The 27,062-nt window shown below is 50.2% G+C and overlaps 2 protein-coding genes across 13 annotated transcripts; both read right to left on the minus strand.

Annotated features, from left to right (window-relative positions):
* Window positions 1–105: 105 nt before the first annotated feature.
* Window positions 106–19,271, minus strand: TMEM184A (transmembrane protein 184A). Of its 10 annotated transcripts, none has more exons than XM_065560064.1 (11): window positions 19,140–19,195; window positions 14,567–14,761; window positions 12,624–12,819; window positions 10,084–10,341; window positions 8,442–8,607; window positions 6,493–6,583; window positions 6,324–6,399; window positions 5,137–5,228; window positions 3,975–4,144; window positions 3,612–3,809; window positions 106–2,090 (listed from the first exon to the last, which is right to left on the minus strand). In XM_065560064.1, exons 4-11 carry the CDS (start codon window positions 10,339–10,341, stop codon window positions 1,840–1,842), a joined length of 1,302 nt encoding a protein of 433 aa, XP_065416136.1. In that variant the 5' UTR covers window positions 12,624–12,819; window positions 14,567–14,761; window positions 19,140–19,195; the 3' UTR covers window positions 106–1,839. The 10 variants fall into 10 exon arrangements, with proteins under 10 accessions (XP_065416136.1, XP_065416135.1, XP_042709088.2 ...); XM_065560063.1 differs by lacking the exon at window positions 19,140–19,195 and adding an exon at window positions 18,663–18,980; XM_042853154.2 differs by lacking the exon at window positions 14,567–14,761 and having other exon boundaries at window positions 19,140–19,271.
* Window positions 19,272–20,780: 1,509 nt separating this feature from the next.
* Window positions 20,781–24,813, minus strand: PSMG3 (proteasome assembly chaperone 3). Of its 3 annotated transcripts, none has more exons than XM_005289131.5 (3): window positions 24,679–24,813; window positions 22,740–22,972; window positions 20,781–21,322 (listed from the first exon to the last, which is right to left on the minus strand). In XM_005289131.5, exons 2-3 carry the CDS (start codon window positions 22,953–22,955, stop codon window positions 21,170–21,172), a joined length of 369 nt encoding a protein of 122 aa, XP_005289188.2. In that variant the 5' UTR covers window positions 22,956–22,972; window positions 24,679–24,813; the 3' UTR covers window positions 20,781–21,169. The 3 variants fall into 3 exon arrangements, with proteins under 3 accessions (XP_005289188.2, XP_023958136.2, XP_042709087.2); XM_024102368.3 differs by lacking the exon at window positions 24,679–24,813 and adding an exon at window positions 24,164–24,305; XM_042853153.2 differs by lacking the exon at window positions 24,679–24,813 and adding an exon at window positions 23,061–23,111.
* Between the last annotated feature and the right edge of the window lie 2,249 nt (window positions 24,814–27,062).

Here is a 27,062-nt window from a genome sequence, read left to right on the forward strand (position 1 = left end):
GAGTGTCAGTGTTGGATGGCAGAGAGCTGCTGGATCACATCAGAGGCCCTCCTCACCGGCTGGGTAACAAGGCTTTGCCAAATGAAGTGCTCATTGGAGCAGTAATAGAAACACCCATTTATTAGGAAAAACAACAACCTTATAAATAGTAAAATGTGGGATTGTTAAATTACAATTTCCACTTCTCAGGCTCAAGGGATCTCAGAGCTGGGAAAACAGCTGGATTTTTAAAAAAAAGGGTCCACTTCTAAACAGAACCATAAGCGTTAACTGTACATTTATTACATGGCAGCAACTTTGAGGCACTATAGGTCCTTTTAAGACACACAAACTGCCCCCCATGAACTAAGACAAAGCGATGCCAACACCCGAATGAGTTTCCAGCAGGCATTCCGGTAGGAGAGAGCGGGTATGGACAGAAATTAGTAAGGTTCTCTTCAAAGATCTAAAATACAGGTCTGGTGGGATGTTATAGGAAGGTTCACAGAATGAGGTGCACTATCCACTGGTGTTCAACACAGGGGAATTAATCCAGCTGAAGCCATATTAGGACATTTGTCTCCCAGAAATGGCATTGTTCAGGTCAACAGCAAAAGGGCACAGGCCTATTTATATTTCACTCACCAGCTATCTTAGAACAGAGCCCCTCTGTCATTTTAGGTTCCCACCTCTGTTCACATAGAGGACATGGCCTCTTTTAAAAAGGTGCACGTGACCCTAGCAATAGATCAGTATGTGATCAGCGTAACCCCAGCAGGGCAGGGGTTTGCACACACACTTCCCACTTATGAACTTGGGTTTGTGGTATTTAATTTTTTTTTTTTTAAATAGTCCTGGTTCTCTCCCGTCTAAATGAAGCCAAGTGCTAGGCATTAACATAAAGCTGTTTCTTACATTTAAGGAGGGTTGCTTAATAGCAAATGTTTTCAAGAAGAATATAGTTTCCAGTAAGTGAATTCCTAACCCTGCCAGTCACAGTCGTGACAGTTCAATTCCCTGAAAAGCAATTTAATAAGCCAATTGGAATCCATTTCAATTTTTGATCCACTCCAAGGTGGATCATAGTCCTTTTACGACACAAATAAAGAGGTTCCCCCTCCCAGAAGCAGTACAGGTAGCAGCAGTTTAATTTCATTTTAGCCCCTTCCTTGGGGATTATTAAATTTTAGGCAGGTAGGTACCAGAAAATAGCTCATTAATTCTCCCTCCCTCCCTTTCCTGCAAGATTATTGAGATTTTTCTCTCCCTAAGTTTTAACCAAAAAAACCCTTTGGTAACTTTCAAAATGTCAGAGCAGGAGGCGATGTCCAGCTGACTTCCCAGTCTGCTCTTCTCCCCGGAAGCTTGAGAACCGTTCATCTTTTTACTTAGGCCAAGAGTCACTAGAGCAGAGCCGTTCTCTTCCCCTCCTTGCCCTTGTTCATAGGCGAGAGGATGAGCTGGACTCCAGCCTCCATCTTGCAGCACTGGTAGGAACTCTCAGGAGTCCTGGTTGCTTCCTGTCACATCATTCCCACAGTACGGATACAGATGCTAGTCGTGCATCAGAACACTGGCAGTGGGGCAGGTTGGTGGACAAGAACCACTGAATGACAAAAGTATAGGGGCCTAATGGGAATAGAGAAGAACCAATCTCCAACATCAGCAGGGACAGGACAGCAGAAGTCAAGCACAGTTCAGCATCCCACCCCTCTCTGGTTCTTGCTTCTTTCCTTCCAAAGCAACAGCTGGTCTTAGCTTCTCTGGTCCAGGTCTGTTGCTCTCTCTTGGCTCCAGTCAGATTGCAGAGACAATGAGTTTTTAAACCATCTCCCGTGCCGCTGTCCTCTCAGCTCTCACCTACAGTTCATCGTCTGAGAGCATCAGCACTCTTTTCTCAATGTTTTTGCTTCTTTTGCTAGTTTGCCCGTCAGCTTTGGGTGCCGGGTGCCCAATCTGCCCAGGAGCTTTTGTCCCCGCCTCCTGCATGGACTGCTGGGTGTACTGCTGGTATGTGGGGGAGAAATTGTGGATGGCATCCTGGACAATGTCCTGAGGGCTCATTGTCTCCTTCAGCCCACTAGAGATGCTCTGCATTGGGGCCACGTTTGCTGAAAGCAGAGAGAATTGTTATGAGTGATCCACTTTTAAAAGGAAGTGCCTCGCTAGACAAGGCAATCAAAGCACACTGGACACATTTGATTTTTTGAGTGGTTACGTTTTGATATGCTCTTGTAGAATTTGAGATGAGTGAGTGGGTAACGTGCAACAGAAATCCATTGCCATCTAAATCCATCCACAGATGAAAAGTTCTGTGTCATGGTTAAATGGACACCTAGAAATGTGGACCAAGGTTTCCCACCCCTGTTCTCTACTCCAATCCTAGCTAAAAATTAAAGTTTAGTGCTTTTCTTCAAGCCATGAGCAAGTACAGCCTACATGGAAGCTAGCAGGTGGGCAGCATGCAGAGATACAGCACGGTCCAGATACGAAGGGTGAAACACCTTTTCCAACAAAGGGATAAAATCCATCTCCTTGCATGCTGCCCACACCGAACCAACTGCTCTGACTCTCAGGAGCTCAGAGATCACAGGCAGGTCAATAGCCAGTGAGAGAAAAGGATGCTCTGAGCAGAGTAAACCTTTCTCTAAGTTTCCTAGGGAGGCCATCCCTGCAGGATGCACATCCCACGGCACCATTTAGGTGAAGGGTTTTGTTTGCCATTCCTGGGGGAGAGGAACAAGAGGCCAAACTAGTCCCTTTCCCAACTCCCCCCCTTTTCATTCTCTTGCACATTCAGCCTTTGGAGTTTGCAAAGGACCCAAGGCCACAGAGCACACGAAGGACCAGCCAGATACCTCCCCATTATAAAGAGTCCAACTCCTTGAAACCACTGCCACCTACACCACAGAGACCCTGCTCCAACAGCAAGGGCTGCATGGGAAGTCTTCTAAGGCCATGCTGCTCCTCCATCAGCCGGTCCTTACTGGAGTAACAAGGCTTCCCTGTTCCCATGGGAACCCAGTGTAGTAACTGCAACATTCCCATCTCTGGAGACAGAGGCCAGTCATGGGATTTGAAGTGAAATTTGGTGCTTGGCAGGAGATAACTCACCAGTTTGGATGAAATATCCCTTATAAAGAGGATGCTATTACAGAGAACAACTGTCAGCATGATTACAGCAGCACCCGGGGGCCACACTCTATATCAGGGCTCTGTTGTGAGCAGCAACCAGGTCTTCATAACACAAGAGCGGGCAGCCTAGTTCAAGGCAAGAAGCCAGGACAACAAGCAGTGGGGGGGAATGGGAGAGGGACTCCACGACACATTTCAAGAGGTCAGCTACATGCACAACTGGACGGTTCTGAATCCTTTTTGACACCGGGTGTTTCCTGACAACATTAGCTGTAATATTGGCAATCCTCTGTCCCAGCAATCCCTCCTGAGAGGGCTCTTCCCAGCCATTAGCAGCTGCCTGAAGGCACTATGGGGAAAAGAGCCTAAAGGGAGGATTTAACAGCAGAGAACCAAGTGGCTTTTAAGGCTCTTTACTGTTCAATTGAGAACAGGATCCCCTCATTGCTTACATGCCTGGGGACCCTGGAATGTAGATGGCTTCAGAGGGTAGTTACCTGTTGAGTTTTCCTTCTTCTCTCTGTATACCTGGCAGGTAAAGGCATAGCGCAGAGCAATGGCAGCAAATAGCATTTCAATGCAGATTATGAAGTTCTGGTAGCCGGCAGCTACTGTCCCAGCTCCCACCTCCTTCCCATCAATGATCTGGACCTCAGGGATCACCCCACACTTCTCCAGGATGGCCAACAGCATCCCTGTAAAGAGACGCAGAAAGGGGGTCAGTTCTGGTTCAGGGCATCTAGTAGGTTGTACGGCTACCATGGGTCCTTCTGCCGACTCCCAACTCGTTGGGTGGAGGGATCAGGTGCTGGGAGAGAAGAAGGGCCGTTCTCCTGGAAACCCCAAGCCCTAGGACCCACCTTGCCAGAAGGAGAGGAAGATGACGGCCTTGATGGTGAGGAACTTGAGGACTGGCTCAAAGGGGCGCAGGAGCTCCAGGGTGGCAAAGTAGAAGAGGAAGAGCGCGTAGAGGGCCATGCTGACAGAGAAGTTGTAGATGATGGTGATGTAGAGGTATCCGCTGTGAATGCTGAAGAGAGGGAGTTACTAAGCTGGGCTGCTGGAACTACGCCCAACCAGAGATCACACTGGCAAGTCGCCAGGAACCTAAATGGAACAGGCTGCAGCCACTCCTCATCTGCAACACAGAGGCTACATGGAGCCTACAGAGACCCAGATCAAGAGGGAGTGTTACATACTGGAACTTATTCTCTCCAGCTGCAGCATCTCCTCCCCACTTCGGATAAAGGCACCTGCAGCCCTATTGCAAGGGGCTGCGTTTGGCCAGGTGACAAGTAGCATACAGAAACACAGGAAATTGCTACCATGGTGGTTCACTAGGCTAAGGGCTCCTTGGTAGCAGGATGGGAGGTTAGAGGCCCAGAAAGATCTTGGTCCAAAAATTAAAGTGCACAACTAGAGTAAATACAGTGGGTGGAAACCAGCCACAGTCTAGCCCTGGAGTTAGAGGAAGGACGGTAGAGCCCAAAGTTTGTGCATCTTCCCTTGATTCTGAGGCCTCGCCCCCCTATTGCAGATCTGTGGAAGGCATGCAAAGCCCTCCTCACCCCAGTACACCCCCCACCCATGGCCATGATTACAATCACAGGGCTTAGAGCCCTTAGTCATACCATTTCAAGTTCACGCACAGGAAAGGACAACAGCCCATCTCTCCCCATTCCAAGGCTTGTCTGGGCCCTGTTGCTCCTGGGAGCTAAGATTACCATAGACTGCAACCCCCTTGAGCATTCGCTGTGCTAGGAAGAGCGCAATGGAAGAGCGGGGAGGGGGGTCCCCAGTAGAGCACAGTGCTGATCCAGCAGCCCCAAGGAAGAGTATTTAATTTCCCCATATCTGGTTTTCTTGTCCCCACCACTCTCAGAGCAGCTCCCTTTGAGGAAGAGTGCCCTGGGGATTTGGGAGGGGGAAGGGAAATGCCTCTGCCTGTTCTTAGAGGAGAGGACTGATGCAGCCATCTCAGCCCAGGGGGAATGGGCTGTCCCATAGTCCTCGCAGTCTCACTTGAAGTCGCCATCATGGTATTTCCCGAATGCCTGCAGGACAATGGTGACGATCGCCATGAGGGGCTTCACAACGCAGAACTGCAGTGTCGCCTGCAGCAAGAGAGGAAAAGACACCGCGCTATTTCCAGCTCTGCATTGGAGAGAGATCCCACCCCGCTCCCACCGGAGGCACTCGCTGTCCTCCCAAGGGCTGCTGGGACTGCAATACGCACATTCCCACTCCACCTGATCCCAAGAGAAAGGAACTGAGTGTGAACTGGCCCCTGCCGCCCCCGAGATGGAGAGCAAGGAGCTCTGGCATTCGGGGGGAAAGAAAGAAAGAAATTCCTCCCTACGGAGCAAGCACTTACACCACCAGCAAGGGTGGCCAGCGATACGGAGTGCAATAGACCAGCCCTGAGCAAGTGGCATGTCTGCAGCCACAGTGCGCCTTACTGGCAGGATCCCTTCCCCACATGCATCCAGCCTTCCCTGGCATCCCAGTGAAGTGCTCCAACCCAACCAATCCTCCCCCCACCTGCCAGGTCTCTCTGTGGCCTTCCTGTGCCAAGAAATCCAGTCCTGTCAGCTAAAGCCTGCCCCTCATCAACCCCTCCCCACCCAATACCACCCTCCAGGTGCTCTGCAACTTTGGCAAGTCTGTCTGTGCTGTACATGCCGTACTTTGCACAGGGCCCCTAGCCCAGAGGTTAAATGTTCTTAAGGAGCTTCCCCCTGGGCTCATTCATGAGCAGGGCTGTAGCCCCATGGGATTGTCATGAATAGCAGCAAACCCATTTAGGATACATAACTGAAGTTACCCTCCCCTCCAGCCCAGGACAGCACCCGTACAGATACGTGCCAGAACTTGCCTGGTGGTAGGCACCTTGGGTAATCAGTACCAATGGCTAAAGGAGATTGGGAGGATTAAAACAGGAACTAGGCACTCCAGCGGGAGGGGACCCTGACTCAGCAATGAGTCAAGAGGCAGTGCACATGACATCAAGCTAAGCTGATTGCTACTGGAGATGCTGCCTCACCTTGGAGGAAAAAAAATCAAGAACTCAGGAGCAGGAGGGAAGCATGAACACCTCCAAAAGGCAGCAGGGGAGAACAGCCTGCCCAGAAAGACCCCTGCAATTTGATGGACCAGGGCTCTCGTTTAGCCTTAATCTAGGAGCTAAACAGTCCAGGCCAGAGACCAACCTGCTTGCAGAATCTGAGGAACCCAATGGAATAGGACATTCCTTGCAGGCAGCAGGTCCCATAAAGGCAACTGGACCTAGAATCAGAACACAATGAGAACTGGTGATGTTGGGCCTAGAGAGAAAGCCAGTGAAGGGGGCCAAAGAACGGGATAGGGACTCTGACTTACGCGATGGGCTTCCCCCGGATCTCAGACATGATGGTGCTCTCCCCTCCAAGGTACTCAAAGCAGAGACTCAGGAAACTGTAGATTACAAATGCTGACAAGACAAAGATGGGCCCGTGAACAGTGGATTGACAAGGCAGGGAGGTACTCATGGAAGGGCTACGTACATGCTACACATAAGTATTATTAGTTGCTTTCTGGTAGTTAAGCATGTCCTGCCTTCTGGGGAGGAGTCAGGGAGAGTTTGTTCTGATGGTGTAACAATCGCAGTGGGAGCGCTCTGTGGGTGGAGCTTCCTGAACTAGTCTGACCTGTAATCAGCTCATTACCTTGGCAGCTTGATCATCTAGTTGAATTAACAAACCCAATTCGTTATTTTTCCTCATTCACCTTCAGACTCTTACTCCAAACAGTATAAAATGCCATGGTGTCAACCAACCAACCACTTGAACTCCAGTGGGCATAGGGCTCAAAACGACCCAGTGTCACCTACTTCTTGGCTGGGTCCATCCGTTTCTGAACGACTCAAACCTTCACTTTCAAAATATTGCATTTCTGCCACAAATGGTGGGATTAAAAAAAAAAAATTCCTTCCCAATACAATGTGGAGAGACAGTGCTGTGTTCCTAGGATGACCAGACAGGAAGAGTGAAAAATCAGGACAGTGGGTGGGGGGGTAATAGGAGCCTATATAAGAAAAAGAACCAAAAAATCGGGACATCTGGTCATCCTATGTGTTCCTGAGCCTGCAGACAAACTATAGCTCTGCGAGGTGTGATCAGTCCCTGTTCATAGGCCTTTTTGCTCCCTGGCTGGACTTCCATTGGGCTCTCTCCACCTGGGATTTTATTTTATTTAGATTCATGCAAATGCTAAAAGACGGTGCCTGTTCATACACACCGGGTGCCGTTGTATTTAAATTATCATACACAAAATCCCCAAAGCCCGTAAGTGCAGCAGTACCATTTAACATAACCCATTCCCAGAGACCCAAGCAATTTAAAAACCTCAACCCCCCTCCCCTGGGAGAGCCAGCCAGTTAACAAGCACATGCAGCGTGACTGGGTATCTCAGACGTTGCAGATGAGAAAGACCCTAGCACCTCATCTAATCAGGCCAGTCAGCTAACCTGGGAGGGACTGCACAGTATACTCCTGTTGAAACTGATCACTGAAGAGGGAGGCAGCGTCCCTCCACCCCCCCAGGCAAACATCTATTAAACTGCTGGAAACACAGACTTTGCTCTTGACATATTGATTGCATTGCAGGGAGTCTGACCTCTGGGATTTGACATGAAGGGGGGCGGCTGGCGGTATCTACCCTTGGAAAAGGATTGGAAATATTTGCTGTTTGATGAAACCTAGCGCAATCCAGAGACAAAAATTCTGTTCTTCTGAAGTATTTGAGCCACAGGGATAATGAGGGCTATGGCCGTTTTATTCTGTTTTACTCTTAGCCATCTCTGGCAAGGTACTGCTAGCTGCCCCAGGTGGGACTCCAGAGGCAAGTAGTCACCTCAACCCTCCCCTTCAGTTTGGTGATGGAATTTTACCAGCGGTTCCCAGGAACATTCATTTTCCCACCCCCACTCTCAAGAGCCTTCTCCAGTGCATCACTGCAGCTTAAGGGCCCATCTCCATTCAGCATCAGTTTTGGTGACAGGGCAAGGAGTGGATGTTGATTGTTTCCATTGGTCTCTATGACGACAAACCCAAGAGTTACTATCAAGCAGCCTGAAAACTCTCCCTGGGTTCCTTCTCGGACCCTGAAACACTGAGATCTGATTTGCGGATGGGGTGGAGGGGGAGATGCCGCGTCACGCTGATGTGACATCTTGTCTAGCTTCCACTGGAAGGGGGAGACAGACAAAATCCTTGTGCCCTCCATCACAGGTTCCTCCTGCACCATTCTCCTCCCCACCTCTACCATAGACGCCTCCCCGCCTTGCTCACCTTCATAGCAGTCACGCACAGAGTTGAAGTACACATAATACTGGTGACTTCCAATGAGGAGGAGGCTGAGCCAGGAGTCAAAGGCGTAGATAGGCACAATGAAGAGGATGCGGATGATGTAGCGCTGCTCGTTAGGAATGGTGTAGTTCCTCAGGTGCATGTAGATCTGGGGAAAGGGAGAGAGTCTGGGCAATGTAGCGACATTAAGAGATACCTGCCGAAGAGAAGCCTAGAAGCAGACCTGGCAACAGGCCATCAGGCCTCCGCTTTGCGGGGGCAGAAAGGAGCATCCCTAGGCGGTTTTCCAGTCTTCATCTCCCTCCTGCCCAGATCTGTTTCAGGGAGCAAGATCTCTTGACACCTGAATCAGAATCCATCCAGATACCCTGCCAGACTCCACCCGCCACCACATGGTCCTTGCAACCTGCAGGAAGCACATAATACATGCTGCCAAGACATCATGCCGAGGAAATCAGAGACTAGCATTCCTGCAGGGAGCAAGTGCAAGCGTGGGAGGATTAATCCCATTGGCTAGAGGCATAAAATCTCCACACAAAGTACTGCCCACACCTCAGTCCTACCACCAAGCACCCTGCTATTCCCGTCCCAGGCCCTCCACAGCTTTGCCAATGCATTTTAAGTCCTGACCTGTCGCATAAAATATAGAAGATTAGGGTTGGAGCACATCTCCTACTCTTTCAGCTTGGGACTCCTAAACAACAATTACCAAGAGTACAGAGTACAAGAACTTTGCTGTTACATGGGAGGGGGAGGGGGGGATTCCATACCACTGAGATCAAGTAACTAATTTAATTTGTGACCCCAACCAAATTTTAAATTTGGGTCTGCAGGGTGAAGAGTCAGTGTGTCTACCCCACTGCACCACCTGGCCCAGGAGTTAACTGCCATACGAATACTAACGCTGGGCTAATTCATTCTGCTTTCAGCCACACCAGTGTAAATCTGGCGTAATTCTACTGGTTTCAGTGGATACTCCAGATTTACACCTGCATACCGAGAATTGGGCTCTGCGTACAAATATTTCAGTTAAACCCACAGAGGAGACACGGCCTCAGCCAACCAGTTTCACGTGTTAAGTGGGGAATGGGGACATTAGGAAATTCAGACTCCCAAGAAAGAAGAATGGAGGACACTCCCTTAACCTCAGAACTGCTGACGCTCTAGGAACTGTTACAGCTCCCCTCTGGGGTAAGCACTTCAGATAAACACAGCGAGGAAGGGCGTGCAGGCAGCCGCTCCGGGGAGCTGAAGGACAAAGTCTGCTCTATCAAGCTGTTAGCATCAGGTTTGAAAAGGCTGGACTCATCCCTCCCTGTAACATGCTGGTCTGAAATTGGCAGAGGCACCTGCCCTAGACACTATAATAGATTGGAAGCCACAGCCAGGAGATGGAGATGTTGGCTGGAAGTAAGGGAAGCAGTTAGAGACAAGGAAATAGTCTGTAACTTGCACAGGCATGGAGGCATTCAAGAATCCTGAGATTCAGTTGAGGCCCTGAGCAATGCTCAGCAGCTCCCCTTCCCTACCTCCCCCACCCACCCCAATGTGTGCATGCACCCAGGTGACAGGGCGCACCCAGATCCAGGGGAACACCCCTCTCCCTGCAGAGCCCTGCCTTTACCTGGTGGATGGTGAGAATCAGTGCTGACCACACAAAGATTCCGGAGATCACCTGCGCTGCCGAAGTGGTCAGGAAAATTTGCTGGCCATCTCGGGAGTAGTTCTGGAGGGCCCTCAGCGGGGAGTCGTCTTCAGGGGAGAGATGGCTGGAGTCGGTCAGAGGGAAGATCCTGGTCTGCAGCGTGCTGCCAGCCATGCTGGTCACGCCTACCCCACCCTCGGTGGAAGAGGACAGGTCGGTGTGCGTGGTATTGCTCATCTGGCAGAGAGGAGAGAGCAAAGGTAAATACAGCAAGGAAGGCGGTTTGAGAACAAAGCAGCAGACAGAGAGGGGGCAATGAGCAAAGGTAGAGCAGTGAGCAGTAGGAATACCAGGAGTCAGTATGAACTGAGCACAGAGGGGCCGGGGGAGCAAGGGGCGGGGAAGCACTAGAGGAGAGGAGAGAGGGAAACAGCAGGGGAAGCACAAAGACAAATAGATGTTTTGATCCCCGACAAGGTCTCAGGCGTTAGCCCTAGAACCCGCGATGGGCAGACAGGTTGGGCTAACATTAGAACCTTTTCCCTTTAGCCTTCCTCTCGAAGCAGGGATTTACTGAAATGCACAAGAAGTTCTCGGAGTGTCTTTCCTAGACTCTGCCCATGGGAAGGGGTAAATATTGCCCACAAGGCAGTTCTCTGGGCACTTCCAGACAGACTCTCATGGGCATCCCGGGGCTCTTACAAGAAAACTGGTTCCCATCAGACTGCCAGGCCCATGTGGCCCAGAGAAGCAGCAGCTTTTGGGTTCTTCTCCAACATGGAGGGTCACCCACCATCACTCGAGTGTCTCTTAAAACCAACCAATCACTACATCATCTGCTTCTTTGCTCCTACTGGGGAGGATGCCCACAAAACCCCCATGAGCTCAGTAGAACCACCTTCAAGAGCGGAGCCTCCTGTACGCAAGAGTCAGCTTGGTTCCCTTCTGTCCCTCCCTACTTCATGTGCACACTTCCTGGTCTTTCCTCCGACTCTTCCCCGGCAGGGGCTTGTCACACATTAAGGAAGGAAAAAGGTCTCCTTGCACCTGTGCCCACAGGAATTAGTCTCTGACCTCCTGCTCAGGGTCCCCTATGATCCATTTCCCTTGCCAGTCAGGATCAGCGATTTAAGGGAGGGAGCAATGACTCGTCTCAGTCAATCAATAGAACCTCAACCCTTTCCCACTCAGAGACAGAGGTAGAACCTTGCCAATAAATCATAAAGGCACCGATTGCCCAAGCAGAAATTCCCGCTTACATGCTGTGCACATATCACCGTTGCCTTGGGAATGCACAGACTGTGGCTGCCTGAAATATTGGCTTCCCTTCTCCTCGGTGGTCTAGCGCCAGGAGCAAACACTGGTGCTACCCTAGAAGCCAGAGGACTAGCGCTGCCCACGGCTCCCAGAGCCACAAGACAAGCAAGAATAAAAGCTGCAACCATTTCACGATAGGATGTGAGAACAGGAATCTCTGGCAAACTACCAACCATTTCCCGCAAGATTCAGAGGGCACAGAAGATCAGGGAGCTGACATGAGCTCTCTGTTCAATCTCTGCCCATCTCAGATGGTTTCAAGACAGCAGCCTTAGGGCCAGGTGACGCATAGAAAAACCTCAGGGAAAGCGAAGTGGCCTCATTCCACTACAGTTCTAAGACACAAAGGGCACCTTGATTCTGCCCTTGGCTGCAATTCCCACTGTGTCTATGTATCCAAGATCAAACTGGAATCCATGTCTCATTTTTAACACTTAAAATAGCTGTTCTACCTAGCTGCGTGGTCAGTGTACCATGCACCAGCCAATGACCTCCAACCCAGAGGCAGCTGCATTTCAGTAGTGCTGCATCTCATAGGTTGCCAAGCACTTTGGGATGCATGTAAAAATTCTATTTTGCCAACCCTGAAGCATAGCAGAAATCTCTCAAGACTAGAGTCCTGCAGTCCAGTTGGGGCCTATCAGCCCTTTAGGAAATCTCCACCACCACCAGTCACCACAATAGAGTCAGTGCAGTGTCTGGTAGGGTTCCCCTTCTCAAGCCAGATCTCATAAAGGCAAAGAGCAACGTATTTCCAGAGCAAACAATGGTCAGCATGTTCTGGGCACCACATCTCATGTCTGGACACACAGAGAGGACCGATCTCACAATGCACCTCAGACCCAAAGGTCTCCAGACAACCAAGCTGCCATCTTTGGCCTTTCATTTCTTCAGCTAAACTGCTTGTGTAGCACCCTGTATTCCAGGAATCCAAACAGTTTAACAACACTTAGCTTTTAAAAAAGTCTTTAACAAGTTTCTCCTGTAAATGGATAAATTAATAGATTTCTCCATTTTCCCCATTAACTAACTGCATCTCCCTGAAGCTAACCCAGAAGTTTTGTTTGGGCAAACTCCCACAGGCTAGTGGGAGGAAGGTTCCGTGTTAGAGGTTGATCCCCGCTATTAATAACTATTTAAATAATGATAAAAGCAAGAATTCTCCACGCAACTTCCTTTTCCGCTCTCTGGACAATTCCTACCTTGCAGGAGAGGAAATTCAGATGGTGTCAAGCCAACAGCCACATGCACCAGTGACTAAAAATATCTCTTCCCCCACATTGACAGGGGAAGGGCTGGGTGAGAAGAATTCGCATGTAAGTCGAGAGGTCCCAACTGCAGGCGGTGTTGCCACTCACGTTGGCAAAGGCTCAGAGTTCACGCCCAGAACATCTGTACCTGGGAGAGGGAAAGAAAGACAGGTGGAGTGAAGGAGAAGATCGAGTTACCAAGCAGTCACCTGACTGCCAGCTTTCTCTGTGCTGGTCCACACTAACCCCCCACTTCGAACTAAGATACGCAACTTCAGCTACATGAATAACGTAGCTGAAGTCGAAGTATCTTAGTTCGAACTTACCGCGGGTCCAGACGCGGCAGGCAGGCTCCCCCGTCGACTCCGCGTACTCCTCTCGCGGAGCAGGAGTACCGGCGTCGATGGTGAGCACTTCCGGGATCGATCCGGGATCAATTTATCACGTCTAGACAAGACGCGATAAATCGATCCCAGAAAATGAATTGCTTCCCGCCGGACCCGGAGGCAAGTATAGACGTACCCTGTGTAACAAATACATTGTTGGAGTCACAGCTCATTTCTAGCCCCCAGGGTCCAGGAAGTAGGATTCAAGGGAGAGCAGGGAGCTGTCTGTCCTTTAGACAGACTGATACACCAGAGACCCTGCCATATAAACATTAACAGGATGGCACAGATAGCACAGGGTTCATGGAAACGGGGAGGAGGGAGTAAAGATTGTGTTTGGTTTTTAACAGCTATGCCCTTCCTTATTTGCTTTGTGATCAGCCCTGGAACAGCCTGGTACAGTAGCTGTGTGTTAGTGCTTGGACAGCTGGTGGTGACCAGGCTGGGTCCAACCCCTCCTGCTTCCTCTGGGAAGGGGTGAAGCAGTTTTATGAAGCGATCCAAACGCAGACAATATTCCACCTCAGGGAGGGAAAGCCTTAGTGCCTAATCTATAAGGCATTGGTATATCTAGCAGGTTGTGATGACACAGGGAAGCAAGAGAGCCATATTACTAACTAGTCCTGTTTCTTCTATCTGCAGTGAGTCAAAGGAGGAGATGCACTGTAGATATCTCGACTCAGAAGCTGTTCCCATTAAAGCTGTGTCAGGGGAAGGACAAAGTGGTAATGATTTATGGACTGTATTGTAGTACCTAGGAGCCCCATTCAAGGGCCAGGACCCCAGCGTGCTAAGCGCTGTACAAACACAGAGCAAGAATGGCAGTTGTGCACAGATTCTCTCCCCTAAGCAGCTCCCCCGCCTTTACGTGAACACATGTCTGAGGCAGGAAGGCCATACGGGATGGAGAGCCATTTCACAACCCAATGCCTGCTGGGAATCTGTATGGACAGCCTCAGCTCCACCAAGTACGGTGCTGAGAGCTTTGCCAGATACGTGCGGATGCTAAAAGCAGTCTTGAGGCACAGAGAGCGCCTGCTCCACCAATTGTGCTGGTGAGTTTCCGCCTATTTATTTGAAAACTGCACACCGTTAGAGAGTCTCAGGGCTGCTCTATAGCGTTTTTACTTTGGTCACTGAGTCGCACGCTCCGTGGAAGGGGGGGAAAACCTCCACTCTCCAAAACTAAACAGGATGCTACCTTTAAGGCCAACTGACCCTAGGCACTTTGGCCCAGATCCTTAAGGCATTTAGGCTCCTACCTTCCATTGAGATCAATGGAAGGTAGGAGCCTAAATACTTTTGAGACTCTGGGCCTCCATTTTCCTGCCTGTTCTCCAAACACTCAGCTTCTTCGATTCTGCTCTTTATTGATCCAGAGCCAACTGAAGTCGGGGGCGTCTTCCCATTGTCTTTGGCTCAGGCCCACAGACCTTTCAGGATAATGGAATCCTTTCTAATAGATGACTGGGCACCCATGTAGGGCCGTACAAATGAAGAGAATTCTACCGTTCAATCTGAAGAGCACCATAACACGGAGCACATGGGTGCACATTCCATCACAGTTCATCAGACTCCTAGGGAGAGCGAGGAAAACTTCTGAAGCTTCTTATTAAAAGCCAAGATGACTCATTCTGATAACACCATTAATCAAGAGAGATGCATCTCCCCAGCAAGCAGGGAAGGAATAGCACCATGTGCGGCCTGAAGAAGAGACAAAACACAACAAGAGACTCTTAAGAAAATAGAAGAGGAAAATGTTGCTGCCAGGCCTCTAGACAACACAACATGCCCCTCCCAATCCTCAAGAACATTTGGGAGACAAAGCTGTAGGTATGAGAGCAATTAACACATTGGCAAACTTCAATCAGAGCTAAACTCCAGATGTGTTTCTACTCTGAAAAACAACTCTCAAAATGGCATGGAGGGGCTCCATACTTGTATCTCAATCAAATCTGATCACTTTATTTTTCTAACAGCCAGTACCACAAACTCATCCAAGGCCCAGGCAGTCCAGCTGGGTTATTTCCTGCTCATGAATCACCTCCTTTAACAAACATTATGCAGATCACATCCTGTGTTCACACCTTTGCAACCTCTGCTGCCCCAATTAGTCTTTGTTACAGGTGCATAGGTGAAGCATGGCTGCAGAGGAGTAACGGAGCAGAATTGGACCTGTATTATCAGCACCACGGGCAAGGATGGGTGAGAAGGAAAGAACCCAGCCTGCCGTATGTCAAAGTGATCTGGGTAAGACTATCAGATCCTGGGTTCATTGGGCTGGTAGTGAACGGATTGGGGGAGGGGAGGTGAAGGAGGCACTTTTCACTTGTAAGATGAGAAAAAAAAAAAAGATTTGGAATCGTTGACATGTGACAACAATGGGACCCCCCCTCCCCATTCCATTTTAACAGATACTTAGAGCAGAATCACACTTTCAGAGGATACAGCTCTTGCTCCAGCCCCCAGCATCAGTAAAATAATTAAGGCCTACATAAATGCAGTGGCCTTTTCAGCCCTTCAAGGATGGTTAGGTTATAAGTAAAATGTGTTTGGTCTCATCCTACTAACCATCTGCACACACCTCACAACTGATTTGACACAATTAGCAGACTGCGCCTCAGGACTGAAACACCCAGTGCGAGTGGCAGCTTTCCATCTGCCCTGGGGGCCTGCACTGAAGCAACCCCCTTGGTGCCTCCGCTATCCATTGCTTGAATCAGGGCAAATCTCTAAAGCAGACAGGCCTCTAGTCCCAACTCCATCACCACAGGCCAGCCCCTATCTACATCCACTGTGTCAAGTCCATTCCTCCATTCACTCACTTCCAACTTTTCTTTCCTCAATTGAAGGCTGGCCCAGGCCATGGAGCCAAATAGAAGCCATAGGAGACCCCTGCCTCAGAAGTTTCATCCAACAACAGGCTGAAATGGCAACATGATATTTAGTGCTCATGCCCCAGTGCCATAGGCTGTGGAGAATGAACTGAACTCTGTGGAGACAGTAGTACGTACCCCTGAGACATCAGGCCAACTCTCTCTTGTATTCAGCCCTCACTGGAGCCTATTGTAGATTCCTGCTCCCCCGCTTTAACAGGAAATGTTTCTCTACCATCCCACAAAACATACATCACTTCTTAGCCCTTTCCCTATTCTCCCCCAATCCCTCCTCTCTAAACTGTGTGGAACTGAACTCCTCTAGCTGCCCTGGTTTAACAGTGAGGATATGACTCCTCCCTACCCCACAGCTTGCACCACACAGCCAGAGGCCCAATCAAATGGCTTTGGGGGATGGGGGTGGGAAATGGTTGGGCCAAATCGCCTATTCTTAGCAGCTGCACCCTGGCACATCAGCAGCTCTCTGGCTTTGATCTTAGCCAGCTGATGGAAAATGTTGTTATCAATAGGTTTTATTAGCTTTCCTAGCCCAGGCTGAAAAGGAGTAGGAGCGACAATCAGGAATAGCTATGATTACATAGCCGTCAATCCTGCTGAGATTACTGCTGTTGTAGGACTTAATTAACAGTTTATAACAACACTCATTAAAAATAAAAACCTCTGCATAGTGCTGAGTTAGAATTCCCAGCTCTGGAATGTAATTAGATACCAGCTGTGCTGGGTAACTGGTCATTTCCAAGCAGCTAAAGACCCATTTGCTTCCAAAACAGAACACAAAACAGCAGGAGAGTTTGGGAAGAAGAGAACTGATACAGCAACTAAGCAACTCATACCCTTGACAGACCATATTAAAGCCCACATCTAATGGAGGCTAGAGCTTAAACATGTCAAGCTATGTTACACTGAATCAAAAATTCCTTCAGTGTAAGACCACCACTTTATGGAAAGTAGGAGATGATGATACTGCACACCCCGGTGTTCAATCACAACTAATATCACACGGCAGCTAACTCATCTCAGAACAAACAAATCCAAAATACAGGTAACTTCAATTACTGGGATGACCCAAGGACAGAATTTTCTCTTAATCCTAACTAGGAGGCGCTCCTTGAAGTGTGGTCTAGTATCTTGAACATGGGATTGTGAGCCAGGGTTTGTGGGTTCCATTCCCAGCTCTGCTTCTAACTCACATGGCCTTGATCATCTGTAAGATGATTATAATACAGGTTTCACCTACCTCACCAGGCTGCTGTGAGGCAAAGTTAGGGTTTGAGACACTCCAAAAGGAAGCATGACATATTATTCAAAGTCACCCCATAGATACCTTCTGGTTCTGATGAGTCAGTGCAACTGAGTTTCAGCTTTGAAATTTCAATCTCTTTTATACTGTACATTAAAATGAAGTCTACATGGAACACAGCATATCAAGGCAGGATATTACTCATGCCTGCAGCTTGCACCTTAATTGCACCCTTCAGAGTTGGGAAGGATAACAGAACTCCCATCAATAAGCATCGCACAACTGAGCTGTTCCTCGCTCAAGCAGGCACTTTTTACAACGTATCCTACCGCTTGAATGGAGAAAAACCAGTCCTACTTCCCACGGAACAAAGCAGACACTTTCCACTGATGAAAAAGAACATGCCATTCACCTGCATCAGTCTTGCTACACTGCCATCACATGACCTAGAAGGAAGTGCCCTTTAACCTACCACTAGACAAACACCAATATAAGTGAGGCACTAGATATGCCCCACCCCAAGCCTATGTTTGCTGTAGGATAGGATTGGAAAGCTCCTATCAAGCCAGTCACCAGCAGAAGCACAGATCTCTCCTCTTAGCACACAGGTCGAGTTAGCTGGGTTTCCATGCTAGAGTCTGCCATCATTTTCAGGGCAGCCCACCATGTCTTCATCCCTAAACAGATCCCATGCTTGACTGGTGAATGGCATAAGATTTTTAGGGGATTGTCTTCCTCAAAGTGCTGATTGCAGAGGCAAATTCATCTCAGCCACGGGGATCATCATCCAAAAGGAAGCCAGCTCTCAGGACTGGGTGCATCATAGAGCTGGGTGGGGACCGTAGACCAGGCATAGGCAACCCTGACAGATCTGTATGAGGGGCCCTGCAGTGGAGTTGTGGAGAAGGTTGCTGCAGATTAGAAGCAAGGGGCATTGGCGGAGCTGTGGGAGGGGCCAGCACTGGACATAGGGGCCGGGTACAGGTCTGGACTCAGGGGCATTGGCGGAGCTGCATGCAGCCCTGAGGAGCTGGAGAGCGCTGCAAGTCAGGATGGAAGGTCTCTGCTATCAGGGTAAGGGCTCCCTGCATCCCCCAGGTGGTTAGTTTCCAGGCCCCAGAGGCATCCAGCTCAGGCCAGACTGCACACAGGCCCCCACCCCTAGGCCGCAGAGCCAGGGCGTCCAGCTATGCCATGGCCCAACCACTTTTTGGCTGGTCCACACCTGAGGGGCGCTGTGCCCCAGCTCACAACGCCACTCACTGGGCTTTGGGGATCACGGGCCAGGCTGCTGGGGCAGGGCCCTGAAGGAGGAAGAGGAGGGTCAGGCGCTGGTCGGGGTGTGTGTGTGTAATCTGTGCCCCCCCCCTTCCAATGGCGCTCCGCAGCCCCTGCCAGCCTGCACTATCTCGGGGCAGCGCTTCCCTCCCCCATGCGCGCTAGATCCGGGAGGAGGACGGGGACTCACCGTGCCAGCTGCTGCTGCTCCCGCCCCCCGCCGGGCCAGGGCTCCACCTGAGCGCCTCCACTTCCCACCGATGCTCTTCGGACTCGCCCTGCGGGGTCCCTTGGCACCTGCCTCCCCATCCCCCTGAGCACCTCCCTCTCCGGCACCTCCACCTGCCTTCCCCCGGAGACTCCTCCCCCCGGGTCCGGTCACCGCCCTCTGCCCTCCGGCTCAGCTTCTCCTCTTCGCTGCACTTTCGGGGAAGTTCGGCGGGGTCTCCTCCAGCCCCCCAACTTCGCTCCCCCGCTGCCTGCAGCCTTCCAGAAACTCCAGCCGTGCACAGATCCTGGCCGGGCTCCCGCCTGCCTTGCCCCATACTGAGACAAAGCCCCCCTGTTATCGCTACTCGCTCCCCCCTCCTTCCGCGCCCGGATCCCTTGATAGCAGACAAGGCAGGTTTGGTTTCCAGACTCCTATTTACAGAGTTGCAGAACTTACGTTTCACTCTGCCACGCTTCCCTGCTGTTTCATTTCACTCCTGGCTCACAGCTCCTCCCCCCCAAACACCTTGGCAATCATCATCCCTGCCCAGCCCCACGGTTACTACACCCAGCAACCCCAGCCTAGGACTGCCCCTTCGTTGTTCCCATGCTCGCCTACCGTATTTTGCAACAGTTGGGATCTCGTAGTAGATCAGTGCGTGATAACTACCGAATCCTCTGGCTACTACCTAGGAAACCAAACGGAAGTGCCACTTGCATAGGGGCCAACGAATAAACACCATCTTCACTCTGTAGGCTGGCACTATGGCTTGGAAAAGTTGGAATTCGTTTGGAGAAGCACAATTCTTGGCCCTCGCAGGGAATAGAATGACAAGCAGGGAGCCTGCCTTGCCGAAAGGGCCAGGGTCTTGGTCAGTTTATTGGGGTACACACCTGCCTTTGAGTCACAGCAGTGCATAAAGCCCCCATGGATTTGTTCACACCGGTCACCTGTCTCTAACTTAAAACATGTAGGGAGATGGTAAAATACCAGCCTAGTGGACTGCCGCTTTAAGGACCAGCCAGTTGGCTTCCAGCTTCGGTCTGCCTGCAGAGGTGCAGATGTGGTGATAAACAGCATCTCTTAATACCTATGGTGATTGGCCCTTGTAGCTTCTAGGCAATTAGAACTGATTCCCTGAGCTGGTAGGGGCTGCAAGTACAGTAGGGCACAATGTTCAAATGTTCACTACTGGAAATTGATTTGTATTTTTCAGTGGAAATCCCTAAATCAATACAGAAATAATATTGACAGACTTTAGCAGATCTTCCAGGACTCCTTGGTCAGAACAATAGGAAGGGAATGCGAGTGGGGAATGTAAAATGGGGGTGGGGGGGAATTTTAGGATTATGACACAGATGCAAACCCCATGGCTCTGGGAAATAAAATTCTGAAAAATGCAATTAATTGCATTTCGCTTAAGGGGACATTACAAGCCTGAAGCTTTTAAACCTAACTTTTAAAATTACACTTTCTGATACACAATCCTTTCAATAGTATGTCCTATTTGAAAAAAAATATATTAAACGTGTGTAAGGTTTTCCTACTCCTCTACTGATGTTTATATTTATAAGGGTCCTTTCAGCCAGGGAGAAACAGGCTAGAGCCCCTCTCTTGCAACTGGATCTAGGTAGTAAGCCCTTGTGTCTGTATGGAGCCCGACTGAAGTCAATGGGGCTTCAAGCAGACACAAGCATTCACCAGTGAGGATCCAACTGCAGGATCAGGGCCTGACCTATTCAGTGAGGCTCATCATCACAAAATAAACAAACTGAAAAAAAGAGACTAATATTTTGGTTTGATAATTTCTTTCAGCGACAGCGATGTTAAGTGTTACCCGTCACTACAGTGGGTACTATATTTCAAACAAGTCTAATTTTCAAGTTGATGGTTTCTCTTTAGTGGCAGAAGACAGGGTACCCCACTATGGTATTAACTCACTCACACTGTCAACACTTACAACTCTTTCCCAGGGACCCTAGTCAAGTGTCAAAATTTATCCCTATTTTAAACTGCATACAATTACCACTGACTTTATTCTGACTCCAAATATTTATTTAAACTGATCATCTTGGGGAATAAACAAGTAACATTAAGCATTTGCCAATGTGTATTTTTATTCATTCTACATCACATTTTACACTTTGCAGCACAGCGTTTCATTGTTACGTTGCTTGAAGCCATTCACTTCTCTGGACACTGCTGCAAAGCCACATGCAGTTTTCCAAATATACATCCCCCACCCAATGTGATGGAAATGAAATTTCATTTTGTATTGAGAAAAATGTTCTAACTTCACTGCTTAACGGCATGGGCTCCAAACCCACCAACAACAGCAAAATCTCCCAAAGTTCTACATGGAAGAGAAAATTCATGAAATCTTCAACAGAATCCAAGACCAGCATAAAAGCATGTTTTGTCCTTTTAAATAAACAGTGGTAGGTCACTGACCCAGGATCCCTTCCTTGCATCCAGACAGCACAGCTTCACCACACTTGGCAACTTCGGATCAACTCCTGCAGCGCTTTTATTCCTTCCATGCTCTTGTCCTTCAAAGCTATAGCCAGGAGAACTGGTTTGTTCCCAGCTTCCTGAGACACAAATGTCACCAGGTTTTTAGCACAAACATGAATGAGGGGCTGAAAAGCAAAAAAACACAGTCCTTCAGTTCAGAGAATCTTCCCACCCTATTCATTCACTACTAATGGAATGCACCTGGAGTATCTTTTTACTAAGCATATTAAGGATTTATCTATACTGGACTGAAACTGGATTTGCTGACATGTAAATGTAAAGACAGCCAGGTCTTTACATTCACCACAGACTTTTAAATGGTATTATAGCCCTTGGTTAAAGCCACATAGTGATTTTGATAGAATAATGTAGACTTTAAAAAAAAAAAGTGAGGCTAAGGGCATTAGCAGGAGAAAAGGGATACAATTCCCTTTAATTGGGGTTTCTCTAACAAGTATGCCCAATTTGTCCAAATTTTACTTACATCCATCTTGCTACATATATTTATGTGAAGTTTAATTTTGTTTGGTTTTGTTTCAACACTGGTTTGTGGGTTTTGGCAGCATGCATCGCCACGAAAGGCTAGACAGGAAGTACTTCAATCTCATGTTAATCAAAGTTTTCCTCAAGGTTGTTTAGATTAATTATTTAACATACAATACAAAGGAGCAGATAATGGACATACATGCAAGACTCGGGGAAATGATTTCTCCCATATGTAACAGGAAGAGCCACTAATTAACATAAGGTAATATCAGAAACTGATTATGCTCTTCTGCTCCATTTTGACAAGTGCACATCACCCCAAGGCTGTAACCATCCTGTCTACAGGCAGACACGACACAGGTGAGAACTACATAAAGACGAGCTGCTAAGAGGATCAGGAACCTGTCACATTGCTGAGGTTTTTTTTGTTTTTGTTTTTTCCTGTTTGGGGTTAGCAAGCAACACAAGACAGTTCTAACTGCACTGTAAAACCAGGTAATCGTGCAGTATTCTGTAACTTTATATTTAGTTCCTGTCTAATTGATGTTTTCCAAAATATATTATTGTTTTCTCTTGTTTCTGTAAAATAGTAAATGAGAACTCATTTTAAGCCAAAATGAATTGCATAATGACTTATCTAGGGCAACTAGTGGCAAGCACAGTTGGGGGGGGGAAGCTGAAGTCAATTATGGGAGTGGCAAAGGTTTGGAGAAAAAGAAGTGGTGGGATGGGAAAACTGACTGAACAAGCACCTGAGAAAGGTTAGTGAAAGCCATTACACTTGCTCTTGCACCACTGAAGTCAATGGGAGCTGCAAAGCACCATAAGAATAACCGGGTATGAAGTGACAGATCCCATATATGCCTTGAGTGTAGATTCAATTAGACATTTGTTATGTTAAATGCCAGTTGAATGCCCAAGCTTTATTGATGACCCACTCCTCTCCTAGTACAGGATTCTTTAATCGTACCACTGCACAACTACACATCAGCTGCTTAGCAGGCTCGAATTTTGAATTCCCCTTCAATCTTCAGGACCACATGCTCTGCTTTGTACCTCATCTGTGCCCAGCAGCACTTTTGTGGTGAGTGAAGGTTTGCTGACGTCATTGGCTATTGTGCTGGGATCCAGAGAGACGAGCGTTCCCATCTTCCCATACTGCGTCACCACCACAAGAATGGAGTTGGAGAAGGCCGTGCACACCACCTCTGTTGGGACACCCCTCACCACCTCCTCTCTCTGCTTCGAAGTCACAATCGGTTTTGCTGCCATGGCAGAGGTCTTAATTGCTGAGTAAAATAATATATTAGTATTAGATATACAAACAGTAACTAAGGGCCATAAAAAGGCTTAATATTTTTATTAAATTTAAAATACCTGTTAAGTTGTTTTAATTATATAAATATGCCCAGAGATGTATGCAACAGGTGCAGCTGTATATAAATAATCAGGAACATCTGATGCCTGGGTGTATCTGACTCAGAAGTGAATTTTAACTGCCCATCATTAGAGAGCTACACTTAGGCTACACATACAAGTTGCTATTTATAGGTTTTTATGCCATTCATAGTTTGACACCGATTACAACTGTTTTTGTGTCACACACAGCAGATCATATAGTCCTATTAGGCTTGGGTCCTGACTCCCAGAGCGAGGTCTCCTGGTCCCCCCTAGAGCATGGTTTCTCTCAAGCAGTGGTGTAGCCAGCATGGGATATTTGGGTGGGTCCCGATTTTGGGTGGGGAGGGCAATTATGGGAGGGAGGGGGAGGGGGACGGGGAGGGCATGAGGGATGGGGGTCCACCTTCCCTTACTCCCTGCAGCTGGGTGATGGACGGACCTTTGGCCAGGGGCTCCCCGGGACACACCCAGCTCCGCTCTCCAGCACGCACAGCTCCCGGCTCCCTTCCAGGTCCCACTGCCAGGCCTGGCTCCCCCAGGCAGTGGGCCTACCTTTTTTGAAGATCTCTTCTACCACTGCCGGACGCCCGCTCATTTGCCCTCCTCCCATTGGCAGATTAGCCATTGGGCCAACCCAGGCCCCCGGAAAAATGGGCACTCCCGCGCCCCCATCCACTCTGCCCATCCAATGCTCCTGCCAGGGAGCGGGATGGGAACACCAGGGCTTTCCCTGTTCTACCCAGCCCCGGCAGGAGTGCCAGGCAGGCAGAGTGGAGCAAGTCCCGTGCCCCAACCTTGACAGGAGTGCAGGGCAGGTGAGCGGAGTGGGGCAAGCACTGGGGCCAGAGCAGAGCCGGGGGAGAGGGGGAGTCCTGAATGTTAAGTGGGTGGGCTAAGTGTCTACACCCCTGCTCTCAAGATGGACCAAATCCAGAACCATTTTGCCAAACTTCCCTACCCAAATGTTGAGGATTGGGATAAAACGGGGCTAGTAGAACCACCCGGCTTGTGCTTAAGGGCACCCCTTCTTTGGAGCCTGGCGTTCCCGGGCCATGATTAACATTCAGCATCCGTTTTACCTTGACCGAAATCCCGGGGGGGGAGACTTGGGCTGATCACTCAGAGCCACCATTCGCCCAGTGTCTCCTCTGTTCTCCTAACACCCATTGCTCCCCCCGCGGGCGGACGGACCGAGGCTGGGTCGGGATCACACCCCGATCCCAATCCCCAACTAGACCCTGGAGCCAGGCGCAGGCTCACAGCGTGATCCCACCCCCAGACTCAGGGCAGGGTCAGAATCACACCAAGATCCTGCCCCGAGGCCTGGCCGTGGAGCCCTGGGCAGGGTCGCGCCCACCACGATCCCACCCCTGAGCTGGGCCGGGCCGGGCCGGGCTGTGCCATGGAGCCCTGGGCGGGGTCGCGCCCGCCATGGGCCCAACTAGCTCCAGCTCTCGCCCCGCCTCCAGGCCCAGGAAACCGAGCGCCATAGTAGGGGCCTGGGCCTGGGCCTGGGCCGGGCCCGCCTGGGAGGCGAGACCAGCCCGGGAGAAGGCGGCGACCGAGACCAGGGCCTAGCCCGCACCGGCCTCACCCTGGCAGTTCCGCCGCGTCCTCCCCTCTCCTGCCCGGCGGCTCCCTCGGTCATCGGCCGCCGCTGCTCCAGCCGAGCCCGCTCTCCGCGCTGGGCGCCGCCGCTGAGTCACTCTGAGCCCGCCCCGGCCTGGGCGTCACCGCGGGGCCCCCCCCCGGACCCCTCCGAGCGGGGAGCCTCCCCCATGCGGCCCCATGGAGCGGGGAGCCCCCCCGGGCCCCTCCGAGCGGGGAGCCTCCCCCATGCGGCCCCATGGAGCGGGGAGCCCCCCCGGGCCCCTCCGAGCGGGGAGCCTCCCCCATGCGGCCCCATGGAGCGGGGAGCCCCCCCGGGCCCCTCCGAGCGGGGAGCCTCCCCCATGCGGCCCCATGGAGCGGGGAGCCCCCCCTGTATCGGGGCCCCTCCGAGCGGGGAGCCTCCCCCATGCGGCCCCATGGAGCGGGGAGCCCCCCCGTATCCGGCCCCTCCGAGCGGGGAGCCTCCCCCATGCGGCCCCATGGAGCGGGGAGCCCCCCCTGTATCGGGGCCCCTCCGAGCGGGCAGCTCCCCCCGTACCCCTTCCGCCCCCCCGCCCTCCCGGCGCCTCTCCAGCCCCACCGAGATGGGAGTCACCCCCGCATCTCTCCGGCCCCACCAAACGGAGAGCCCCTCCTGCATCCAGGCTCCATCAGAGCAGGGACCCCCCCCATCCCCTCCGGTCTCCCCAGCATCCTGGCCCCAATAAGCAGAGAGTGCCCCTCACTCCCATCTCTCCCCAGCTACACAGAGCGGGGAAGATGTCCATGCACCCAGCTCACTCTAACCCCCTCACTTATCTCTCCCAGCCTCGCAGAGCAGGGAAGTCCCCTCCGCACCCTGCTCCCCACATACCCGCTGTCCCCACAGAGTAGGAGTCACCTGAACACCACACTTCCTCCAGGTCCCACCAGCCCCATACACAGGGACGGTCCTCCAGAACCCTGCTCACCCCATTCCCCATGGCCTCACTGAGCGGGGGAGACCCTTCCACACCCCTGCCCTACAGAACTAGGCAGTCCCCTTTTCAACCAGCCCACTCCTTACTTCCCGCAGTCCTACAGACCATTAGGGACACTCATACTCCAAAGCAAATGGGGAGGAACCCCAGCTAACCTGACAGCCATAGCCCCATCTCTGGCTCGCCTTGCCCAGTGCCTATGAGGGAGGGTGGTGAGAAGGAAGAGGTCTCTGAGCCAACAGATTCAATCCCTCTGAATATAGGCACAGCACTTTCTCCAGGTTTAGTAACATCATTCTTCAACTACGAGAAAGGGACCAAGAGACTTTCTCCATTGGATCATGTGAACTGGAACCATAAACTCCCTGAACATTAAATCTCACCGAATGAGGGTCAATCCATCCTCCTCATATCCACTCATTATACTCCACACCTGAACATAGCCATTATATGAATATCATACCCTCATATCTCAATGTCTGTACTTTGACCCATCAACCTTTTACCCCCAATGGGGGATATTGCGGATTATGTATTCCTTACAACACCTGATCTTAAACCGAACTTCGCATCCCTCGATAATCTGTACGTTATTCCCTGATAACCAGAAACTACTGTGCTTAAACTCTGTACCGTTCACTTTTTTTTTTAAACATCATCTTAATAAAATTTTTAAATTGAAAGCGTTCCCTCTGGGAGTGCATTGGGGGCCCTCAGAGCCTGCTTTCCACCCTGGCAAGCCAGCTTTGGTAGCTGCCTTGACCCAACTGTTGAAATGCTGATGTTCCTAGTCATTTAAACATCTCTAAGGCATCGACTGTATAAACTCCAAGGACATTCTGAAATGGCCTTGACTTCCTTTTGAGCTACTGTCTGCATGTTTTAAATTCTTTAATTGCTCTCTTGGGATGTTTCCATCTATTCACCAGCTAGAGCAAAATTCATGCTGCAGGAAAGTTGCCCGCTCTCTCCAAAGAATCCCAGCTTCCCATCTGTGACCAGAATGTGAAGGTCTGTTTGGAGAGATGGAGGTTGGAATAAGGTGAATCTTAGCCCCAAAGCAGAGAATAGCAGTTCAGAAATGGCTTGGTTCCCTGTTTCCATATGTGGTTCTGAGCATCCCTGGCTCTTCTCTCAGCATGTTGGTACCCAAAATGTTAAAGACCTGACTGAAACTGGCAAACAGGAAGGACCTCAAAACCAGGCCTGTCATATTTGAGTGGAAGGACTCTTCTTGGTGTAAGTCCAATGCTCCGTAGTGTTTGCATCCTTGGCCGTGTACATTGTAATGGCTGTTTCCTGTAGATTTGAATGAATCATTGAGATCAGATGGCAGGGGCTCTCTTTTGGCCATTGAACTCTTTGGGAATGTTTTCAGATATAGGATGCTGGGCAGAGTGAGGGATCA

Source organism: Chrysemys picta, chromosome 10 (assembly GCF_011386835.1).
Source record: "Chrysemys picta bellii isolate R12L10 chromosome 10, ASM1138683v2, whole genome shotgun sequence".
NCBI lineage: Eukaryota > Metazoa > Chordata > Testudines > Emydidae > Chrysemys > Chrysemys picta.

Excerpts from the sequence above, each read along its gene's own strand:
- TMEM184A (XM_065560062.1), bottom strand. Across the intron at positions 8,608-10,083 it reads TGATTCTCACCATCCACCAG|ATCTACATGCACCTGAGGAA; the intron begins GTAAAGGCAGGG and ends CCCTTTCCCCAG. Across the intron at positions 3,810-3,974 it reads CTTCCTCTCCTTCTGGCAAG|GGATGCTGTTGGCCATCCTG; the intron begins GTGGGTCCTAGG and ends GTCTCTTTACAG.
- PSMG3 (XM_005289131.5), bottom strand. The coding sequence starts at position 22,955 with ATGGCAGCAAAACCGATTGTGACTTCGAAGCAGAGAGAGGAGGTGGTG. Across the intron at positions 21,323-22,739 it reads TGCTGCTGGGCACAGATGAG|CCCCTCATTCATGTTTGTGC; the intron begins GTACAAAGCAGA and ends TTTGCTTTTCAG.